This window comes from Podarcis cretensis (genome assembly GCF_951804945.1).
Source record: "Podarcis cretensis genome assembly, chromosome: 11".
In the NCBI taxonomy this organism is placed as follows: Eukaryota; Metazoa; Chordata; class Lepidosauria; order Squamata; family Lacertidae; genus Podarcis; species Podarcis cretensis.
Genome location: NC_137180.1, coordinates 1,104,490 through 1,115,007, shown reverse-complemented (window position 1 = coordinate 1,115,007; position 10,518 = coordinate 1,104,490). Strand labels below are relative to the sequence as shown.

The following is a 10,518-nucleotide window of genomic DNA, read 5'->3' as shown; positions in this document are numbered from 1 at the left end:
GCCACGGCAACAGAAGGACTTCTTGAGGGGGAGGGGTCTGTGCTTTTTGCTCTTTTATCACTGTTTCTGTAGTTTGGCGTGTGGCAAATCGTGACAGCCAAAACTTACCGGAAGAAAGAAAATGGGGGCGGGTGGGGCAAAAGCAACCCCTTCGAGGCCGTTCGCTCTCTTCCTAGTTTCTTTGAGACAATTTTCTAATCAAAAAAACATTAAAACATTAGATGCAAATTACAACCTGCAGGCATTAAGGTTTTGTTTCCCAAGCTATCCTTCCTGCCCTCCTCTCCATGTCTGCCGGCAGCTGGTTCCAGTCCAATGTAGTCATCATCTATTGTCTTTTTAGTATTATTAAAGATTTTCTTGTTTTACAGAAGTATGTGTAATGTCTCTCATATTTTTTCCTGTAACATTTTTACAAACCAGTTTCATTTGTTGAGACATTGGGGGGGAGGGGGGAAGATGGGGGGTCGGGTGGCGATGTTTCGATTTTGCTTAATGTATGTGGGGTTTGGTGTCAGCGTTGCTTGCGCCGGATCTCTGCTGTTCACTTGTGTTCCTCTGGTGGTGAGAGAGGTTGGGGTTGGCCTAGGATGTGATTGTTTGTTTGTGGTTGGCTGTGGTGATCTTTGTTTTTGTGTGTGAGTGGGGTGGGTGGGTGTTTTGGATCAGGTTAGCCATATTCATTTATATGCTGTTGGTGGATTATTGTCATTGTCTTGTTGGGCTGTGTATGTGATAAAGGGGAGCCATACGGGGTAAAGGCATCTTCTGTTTGTCCCCGTGTCAGTTTCAGTTTATTGGTTAAATTTTCCAGTAGGGCTGTTTCCCATACTATTTGGTACCATTGGTCCATGCTTACTCCTGACAGGTCTCTCCAGTGTCTGGTTATGGTGTTTCTGGCTGCTGAAAGTAGGTGGGTTATGAGTTCTTTGTGGTGTAAATGGGCATTGTTGTCTTGGAAGATGTTTAGTAGGGCCAATTCGGGGGTGATATCTAATACTTGTTTAGTTATTTTACATATTTCTCATATGGCTGTTGCCCAGAATAGTTGGATTTTAGGACACTCCCACCACATGTGGAGGTATGTGCCTGTGGAGGTGCGCCCTCTCCAGCATTTTGGTGAGGTTCCTGGGCATATTAGCGCTAGTTTTCTTGGTGTTAGGTACCACCTGCACATGAGTTTCAGAGCGAGTTCTTTTCTTTTCGTTGATATGGATTTAAAGGGGGGTTTAGACCACATTCTGGTCCATTGAGTGGGGATAATCTCATAGCCTATGTCATTCTCCAATTTTTTTTTGATTGCGTCTAGGCGGTTTGTGAGATTTTGGAGTAGTATTTTGTATATTGCGGATACCATCCCTTTACTGTTTCCCTCTGTTGTTAGGAAGAGGTTTTCAAAGGTTGTCAGGGGCCTAGTTGTTGCTGATTTTATTATATATATATATATATATATATATATATATATATATAATATTGTATATATTATTATATATATTATATAATACATTATATATATTATATAATAATAATAACCCCACCCATCTGGCTGGGTTTCCCCAGCCACTCTGGGCCAAAAATACACTAAAATGTCATACATTAAAACTTCCCTGATTTTACTGTTGGGTTGTTTAAGAGGGCATGTAGTTGGTGTTGTGTTAACCAGGGCATTTGGGTGTCTTCTAGTTTGTCTTGTATTTCTTGTGTTGACAAAGGTTTGTTATTTTTATAGAAGTCTATTAGGCGATATAAGCCGTTGGTTTGCCAGGTTTTTATCTGGAGGTTTTGTGCTGCATGGTGGAATAATGGGTGGTACCCCAGGGGGATTAGTGGGGATGGGGTTGGGGATAGTTTGCCTATTTCTGTTTTCCATGCTTTGAGCATGGTCTGTGTGTATCTGTTAAGGAGTAGGTATGCTGTGGTGCAGGTATTTTCAATTGTGTCCCTCTCTAGGTGTACCCATTGTTTTGTCTCATCTTCTAGTATATATGGGATTATATGGCGTATTTGGTTGGCAATGTAATATGCTTCTATGTTGGGGATTCCCCATCCTCCTTCTGAGGTGGGGAGGTGCAGGTATTTGGGGCTTATTCTTATTTTTTTATGTGAGAAGATAAAAGAGTGTAGTTTTCTCTGCCAACTGTGGAGTTGGGTTAGGGGAATCCAGATTGGGAGGGTTTGGAATAGGTAGGTTAGTTTTGGGAGGATGATCATTTTGAGCATGGCTATTTTGTCTGAGAGAGTGAAATTCATGTTGTTCCATCTTTTTAGGTCTTTGTTAATTTGTCACCACAGGGGCTTGTAGTTGTGGAGGTACAATTTATTGAGGTTTCTGGTTATTTGTACCCCTAGGTATCTGAACTTGGTGTGGCAGAGTTTTATTTTGGTGACCTTCGTGAGTTCTTTTTGGGTGTGAGGAGGGGTGTTGAAGCACATAGCTTCTGACTTTGTGAAGTTTACCTGTAGGCCCGACACCATTGCAGATGTGTTGAGTTTTCTGATTAGGGAGGTTGCTGTGCTTATGGGGTCTGGTGTTGTGACCATTAGGTTGTCTGCAAAGAGCCCTAATTTATAGGTTCTGCCTTTTATTTCCACTCCCTTGATGTCTGTGGCTGCTCGGATGCGGATTGCTAAGGGTTCCAGAGCCAGAATAAATAAGAAGGGAGACAGTGGGCATCCTTGTTTCGTGCCTCTTTGGATAGCTATAGTATTAGAATCCATATTGTTAGTTCTGCATTTTGCTGAGGCTTGGGAGTATATTTGTTTGAGGATTTGTAGGAAGTTGGGGCCAAATTTCATGTTAGTTAGTAGTACTGCTAATATGTATTTCCACTCTAAGCAATCAAAGGCTTTGAGGGTGTCTAGGGACATAATTGTCAATGGGAGTTTAGTTGCCTTGCTGTGATTGATCAGGTTCAGTAGTTTCCTGATGGGGTCTGTTATATTGCAGCCAGGGACAAAGCCCCAGGAGTGGGGCCAGGGGAAATGTGTGTTTAGGAGGGGTTGTATATACACAAAAGGGGTACTGGGGTCCAGTTAAGGTGGAGGCTGGGGTTGGGGATGCATTCAGAAACAGAACCAGACAGACAGGCTATATGTAAAGGGTGGGGGGAGAAGGAGGAAGAAGAGGAAGAAGAGAAAGAACAAAACGGGGGAGGAGAGGGGTGGGAGGAGGGGGAAATTGGAGTAAAATAAAAGTGGGAAAGAGAGACAGAAAGAGAGGAGGAAAGAGAGAGAAGGAGAGATAGTAAATAACAGCGGTAATAAATTGCAGTGATAGTTTTAGCTATAATATGAGGGGGGCAAAGTGTAGTACAGTGATATGTGTGTATGAATGTATGTATGTGTTTACTTTAAAGAGAGAGGGGGAGGGGGATGGAGAAAGGGAGGGGGAGAGAGAAAGAGAAGGAAGAGGAGGGTGGGAAGAAGAAGAAAAGAGAAAAAAGGGAGGGGTGGGGGAGAGAGAGGGAACTGTGGGAGTGGTGGTGGTATGGGGAAAGAGGTGTTGTTTTAAAAGAGGGGGTGGGGGAGAAAGAGCTCCCCCCTCAAAGCAAACTGACAATGGCTAAAAAGGGGGGTTGATTTTTTTAAAAAAGGGATAGAAAACAAAAATGGGGGTGGAGAGTAAAAAGTAGGGGGAAATATGAGGAAAAATAAGCAACAAGGAGCTGAGTGTCCCGGAAGGGATTTAAGGAGAGTATTTATATGCTGAGGAGGAAGTAAAATAGAGATGAAATAAAAGAAGTTGGAAGAAAAGAGCACAACTACAACAAAAAAAGGTCCCCCCTTTTTTGGGGGGTGGAGAGTGTGATTTAAGTAATATACGGATGTATTTTTAAAAAGGTAGTAATAGAAATTTAGTAGAGGGACTGAAGACTTGGGGGGGAGGGGGTTGTTTTGTGTTGTTTTTTAAAAAAAGTTAGAATATATGAGGGGGAAGGGGGGAATTTATGTATTAAAAATAGGTGGAGATGAAAATAGTAATATAAGAATATTATTATTTTCAAAAAGAAGAAAGAAAATTCTTTTAAAAACAAAAAACCAATAAAAAATTAAAATAGAAAATGTTTTCCCCTTCTTCCTTCCCCTTAAAAAAACAAACAAAAAAACCCAAAAAACACAAACAACAACAACAACTACAAAAAACACTCCCTTAAAAATACAAAAAAGATCCTTTTTCTTTTCTTTTCCCTCAAAAATTGAAAATACAGTGGTACCTTGGGTTACATACGCTTCAGGTTACATACGCTTCAGGTTACAGACTCTGCTAACCCAGAAATAGTGCTTCAGGTTAAGAACTTTGCTTCAGGATGAGAACAGAAATCATGCTCTGGGGGCGCGGCGGCAGCAGGAGGCCCCATTAGCTAAAGTGGTGCTTCAGGTTAAGAACAGTTTCAGGTTAAGAACAGACCTCTGGAATGAATTAAGTACTTAACCCAAGGTACCACTGTAGAGGGAAGCAAGGTCTTTTTCAATGGGCTCCTCTTTGGGCTCCGGCTTGCTTTTTCATCATCATCTATTGTCACACATAAGGGGTCAAGAAAATACTTCTTGTGAGTTATGGGATTTGCTCAAGAAGATAAGCATCAGGATTATCCGCAACACTTGTTTTGAGAACAAAATACTTTATTTTTTGTCAATAAAACTATAGTTTACAGTAGAATATACTAAATAAATTATGTAATTTTGTCCTTTACAAGCAATATATCTAATCACAGATATGTCAAAGACAATATATGTACACAACATAAGGCCTTGTTATAAATAGCTTCTTTTTCATTTCACTAATAAACAGTGAAAATTTCTTTATAGAAGATAGCTTCCCATAAACTATGTGCAAACATATTACACTAACCCATGTATGAAATTAATAGGTGAGCAATTATAATTCTGGGGGAAAGCAGAATTGATTTACATAATATTCACCACTGTGATGATGAGGACTCTTTAAATAGGCAAAGCAGATTACATATTTGTGCATAATCACTGAATACATGCAAATAAAAAAATCATGTGAGAGACAATAGGAAAATATTACTTCCAAGCCCTGAAAAGATGATTGGCAATAGAAGAAAGAGCAGCTTAAGTACAATGTATGCAGTTCTTCACAGTTTGGCAACAGCACATCCTAGCAAAGTGTGAAATGTTTCCTTTCACATCTGCTGAGTCCAAGGTAGCATTTCTAGGCTTCAAGAATCCTCTGCTGTTTTCACAGAGGCTCTGTTGCTTATGACTTTTTGTTTCCTAGGCTCAGCAAATTTTTCCTTGTAAATCAGGAGTGCAGAAAGTGCTTCTCTTCAAATATTCTCATTCTTAAAATTCATCTTTTTCTTATTTTATGATCTATTACTAAACAAAAGAAATAAAAAGAGTTAATTTTTTTTCTCCAACAAACAAACAAAACTTGTTAACACCCTCCTTCACTATCAATATCGGTTAATACAACAACTATTTTCTTCCTTTTGTGTTAGGTTTCCCAACTATACAACATTTCATATTTTTCGACCATCATAACTCAGTCTCATTGTAAGGACAACACAGAATGTGTTCAGAACACCCCAAAGGCCTTTTGCAGTTTTATCTGCTACAGTCAGTCCTTTTTTTCTGGGGCTTTTCAGTACCAGCACACTTTTTTTCAAGAAGAAAAGTGCTGTCTGGCTATGATGCTTTATGTTTACCATTCCCAACCCCAAAGTAGCGTTCCAATGAAATCAATACAACTTCCTGTAGGATGCTTAAAGCTAAATTTCCCGAATATCTGAATTAGATACCTCTGTGGCAACTGTTACATTCAACTTCCAATCTACTACCGTATTGGCCTGAATATGTATAAGCCTCACTTTCCCCCCAAATTCCAAACGTGAAAAGTTAAAAGTGCGGCTTAAATTTGCAACCTTACAAAAACTGGCTTTTACGATATCGCTGCTGAAACAGACATATGGTAAAACGGAATGGGTGTGAGTGCCGGCAGAATTTTAAGGGAGCGGCTCATATTCAGGTATTGTCTTTTTTTCTTTTTCCCTCCTTGAATTTTAAAAGTGCGGCTTATATTTGGATGCAGCTTATATTTGGGCCAATATGGTATATTGTTATAGATGGGGGGGCTAAATCCTAGAAATTAATAAATGGTAGGATTTTGATTATTTGCGATATGAAGGGAGAAATACTGCAGAGGAATTCCTGGCTAGCCTTTGCAAAAACGACCTGGCCAAGTTAGGGCCATTAAGAAACAATACAGAGCCACTGAGAGCCATTGGCAATGCAAGAGAACCGCTCCCCCTTGCCCTTGATATAAATTTTGTTGCATTAAGCCAAATAAACATGTTAAATGCTAAATTGGCATAAACTGAAATGCTTCAGAATAATTAGGCATAGCCAGGATTTGGGGGGGGGGGTAGGACTTTTGTTGGGGGGAGTAGAACCGACATGATTGTTCATTTAGTTAAGTATTTTTATTGTTTTACTTGATGGGGGGGCAGCTGACCCCTTGACCCCCCCCCCGGCTACAACCATGGATGGGGCTTTAAATCAATTTTAAAATAATGTTTTATAAAAGAAAAATGTTCAATTTTTATAGTTCAACTTGAACTCCTTATTTCAGGGAAAAACAAGTTTAAAAATGGAACATATCTAATCATATTAACAAGGAAACAAATGTTGTGCACCATGTTAAAAATCTGATCATGCTTAAGGACTCTCAACAACTACAAATTGCACTCAGAATGTGGCACAAGGCATAGGGGGCAAACTGTGCTGCATAATTAGATAATGTACAAGATATTTTCAAAGGATTCTGCGCAGAACATTATTTACTGATTCTACATGAATAGAAGAATTGTGGCACAGACTAGAGAATTTCATGCAGCTGCATATGGACCATAAAATATACCGTTCCTCACTGATCAATGAGTTTGATCACAACGCAGTTGGCAGTGGGGATGCTCAATGTGAAGCTAGTGCTGTATTCTTCACTAACCTCCAAAGTCAGGCCAGTTTGCTAGCAGGAGCAATCTTAGGCACCAATATTTTTAGAGTCTCCAACAAAAAATGTACAGTCAGAAAGGAACACCCTAAGGTCCCTTTCAATGTCAGAGAGGACGCAGGGACATGTATAAACAACTCACACTCCAAAAAGATCCTTGTGTGCATTCTCTTGACTCATGCAATAGGTTGGAATGATTAAAAGTCCAGGACCAGTACTGAGCTGAAGACAGGGTTGAAATCTTGTTAAGCTATGTACAGTCATACCTCGGGTTACAGATGCTCCAGGTTGCGTTTTTTCGGGTTACGGACCGCCAAAACCCAGAAGTACCGGAACAGGTTACTTCCAGGTTTCGGCGGTCGCGCATGTGCAGAAGCGCCAAATTGCAACCCGCGCGTGCGCAGACATGCAGCTGCGGGTTGCAAACGCGCATCCCGCACAGATCACATTCACAACCCGAGCATCCACTGTATTTCCTTTCACTCTAAAAGTAATATTCCCCAACTGTGAAATTATGACTCTGCTAAAGAAGGACAAAGATACAGAAATTTTATTACTGGACCAGTTCTTACACACTGGAGAAGAAAAAACCTTTCTTCCTGTTAAGTGCACTTATTAAGGCTCTGTCTCCCAGATGACAGTGAGACCACTCTCACTCCTATAAAATATCTCAAGCCAAGGTTAAGACAACTGGAATTAGGATACTGTACGGTCATATGGATATCACTTGTGAATGACAATAAAATTATTTCCTTTTCATAATGCCCTATATTCACAATGCTTTCTTACTATAACAATAGTTTTTGACCTACATATTTTTCAGCGTTTGTTTCATACCAACAGGTTAATTAGCTTTCCAAAAACTGTACAGTGGTGCCCCGCAAGACGAACGCCTCGCAAGACGGAAAACCCGCTAGACGAAAGGGTTTTCCGTTTTGGAGGCGCTTCGCAAAACGAATTTCCCTATGGGCTTGCTTCGCAAGACGAAAATGTCTTGCGAGTTCCTGCGGGGTTTTTCCCCCTTTCCCCCCCCTTTTCCTAAGGGGGAAGATGTCAGGGAAGAGTTAGAATTTTCCCGTTTCTCAGAGGGAGAAAGCATTCCCCAAGGGGAGAAGGAGAGCAGTGAATCTAATAGAAGGGAGCAAGAGGAACAACAGGGAGGGACCGGCTGTTCCCAGGAAAGGCAAGGGTTCAGTTCTAGCTCAGATTCGGAGGAGGGGAGATACAGGCCAGCTCTAGCCAGGAGGGTAGAAAAAAGAGCAGGAAAACAAAGGGAAGGGCGCGTTCGACATTTTGAGAGTGGCTGGTCACGGAGAAGCAGAGCTCAGAAGGTATCTGAAAGAAGTGACTCTGAGGAATAATAGTTAAGAACCGTTTATAAGATTGTTTTGTTAATATGCAGTAAAAAGTTTTATAAAAGAACAAGAAGCGTTTGTGTGGTGATCTGAAGAGGACAACGACCAGGCCTGACGTATATGCCTATCCTGTATTTTTATAGTAGTGTCCAAAAAATGTATTTCTTGCATAGATTGGTTCATTGTTAGGTTGATGGTGGGGTGAAAGTCATTGAATGTCTGGTGGACGTCGTCCAGGGTCTGTTGACCATGTGTCCAGATAATAAAAATATTGTCAATGTATCGCAGGTACAAGAGAGGTTTGAGTGGGTACCCACTCAAACCTCTCTTGTAGGGTAGTCTCACTGAAATTAATGGACCTAACTTAGCCATATTCATTCATTTAAATAAGTCTACTCTGGGTAAAACTAAGCTGAATACAACCCCAATGAGAATACTTTTTGCCACTTCCATGTTTCTTAAGTTACTGGCTGTTGCTTTTTTTTTTAATAATATGAATAGTAAATTGCAGGGCAGCCCATTGCCTAGCAGGAATTGCGAACGGTTCCAGAAAGACAGGGTCTTCAATGAATCCACTGTTTATTATATTGGACATAGTTATCATTTTTAATTCCCAAACAGGCTTATTAGATCTTTGGGTTTCTTTTTAGGACAACGGCAAAAGGATGGATTCTCACAGGAACAAGTGCTGACTTGCAACGGGAGGGAAAGGACGTTCAGTTTGATGCAGGCCATAACTGTGGATCCCAGGATATGGCAAGCTGAATCTGCTCAGAGGTGGCAGAACAACCTTGCTAAATCCCGCTTGAAACAAGCACACCCACAGAAGATAAACTGCTCGTCCATAATCATTTCCCTTGAAGGTTGTTGTTATTTTGATATCCCATTAAGGCAGCTCAGCTTCACTCCTGCAAACATTGGAGAATTTTAATTCAGATCAACCCTAGCTAAACCTAAATAAATATAACAAGTTGAGCCATTATTGGGAAATATTACAGAGAAAATGAGGGTCTTTTTATCTAATCTTCAACAATCTCAGTGTGGGATATTACTATTAGCATTACATATGTGGATCAATGCAGCTGTTTAAAGAGACATGTGTTTTCTCCACTTTGTTTTACTGATTATAACCAATGTGAATGAGTGCTCCATGCTATATATAAAAGGTTTTCTACGCTGAAACTCAGCATCTTTGAATACAAACAGATTATACTAGTAAATTTCACAAGATGAGTAAATTTGGACAGAATTAAGAATCTTAAAAGAAATAGGGAATGCAAATACTAATCTAGTCAAATGGAACATTATCAAACCCATGAGGCTTTCCAGCACTGTTCTAAAAATGTCACAGATATTTCTCTTGCCTTTCCCTCTCTTGCATGCCCACAGAAAGATGGAAAATATATGTAAATTGATCCAATCTATTAAAAGGAGAGGGAGTTCTCTACAATGGCCTACTTATACTAAGATTTTTGAATAACCCAGGCATTTCCTATTCCAACCAATATGTGCATTGAAACAGAGGAATGTTTGGTAACCAAAGCAACATTGATTTGTTCCTCCAATTATAGCTACAAAAGTATGAATAGAACTATAGGTATAGTTTAAGTGCTGTTGCGACATACATATTTTCTTCTCTCAAGTGACAGTTCTGCATCAGAGGACATCAGAATCTCACCTTTTCAGTTTTGTGGGGAATACTTCATACTACTCACAAAATGGAATAGTACACTAAGAGTGAAACATGTGAAGTACACATCTACAGAATACAACCCAGTGTCAATCAAAAGCAAGTCAGCTATTTGAAAGTGTACATAATTTGGAAAAAGAAAAGATTAGTCAACTTACTAAGTATACATCCAGCACAGAAGCATTATCATTTTCTGTTTCTACTGTGCTCTGTTCTGAGGTCAAGCAGATAGCACTATCTTCTAAGGTGAATGTTGAACTCGAAGGCAATCCTTTACTGGATATAAAAGCAACACACAATGATCATGAAACAAAAATGAAACAATGTGCTAATAGGTCAGACTTATGGGATTGTCTTTAATAACTGTAATAATTAAACACCATACACATTTGTAAGATCCTAGTTGCATGCTATTCAATTGCAGCAAAGTATTCCTACATCTTACCTTCAGCATCCCAAAACTGATATTGCCTTTGGACTCCAGTGCTCAGGCA

At 40.0% G+C, this 10,518-nt stretch overlaps 1 protein-coding gene and 1 long non-coding RNA gene across 5 annotated transcripts in view; one reads left to right on the top strand and one right to left on the bottom strand.

Moving 5' to 3' along the window:
• Positions 1-4,790: 4,790 nt before the first annotated feature.
• The window catches only part of PIP5K1B (phosphatidylinositol-4-phosphate 5-kinase type 1 beta), a gene marked incomplete at its 3' end in the record, with an annotated part of 78,361 nt that continues 72,633 nt past the window's right edge, over positions 4,791-10,518 (bottom strand). For 3 of the 4 annotated variants that reach the window (XM_079996103.1, XM_079996105.1, XM_079996104.1), the window contains 2 exons: positions 10,183-10,300; positions 4,791-5,346 (listed from right to left, as the gene is read on the bottom strand). In XM_079996103.1, coding sequence (XP_079852229.1) covers positions 5,344-5,346; positions 10,183-10,300 — 121 coding nt within the window. Of the gene's footprint in view, positions 5,347-10,173; positions 10,301-10,518 lie in introns of those variants that run through there. The other variant, XM_079996102.1, reaches the window with a different exon arrangement.
• LOC307227099 overlaps positions 8,037-10,518 on the top strand; it is a 208,191-nt gene continuing 205,709 nt past the window's right edge. The window contains exon 1 of the long non-coding RNA XR_013843808.1: positions 8,037-8,207. This is a non-coding gene — a long non-coding RNA (uncharacterized lncRNA). The remainder of the gene's footprint in view (positions 8,208-10,518) is intronic.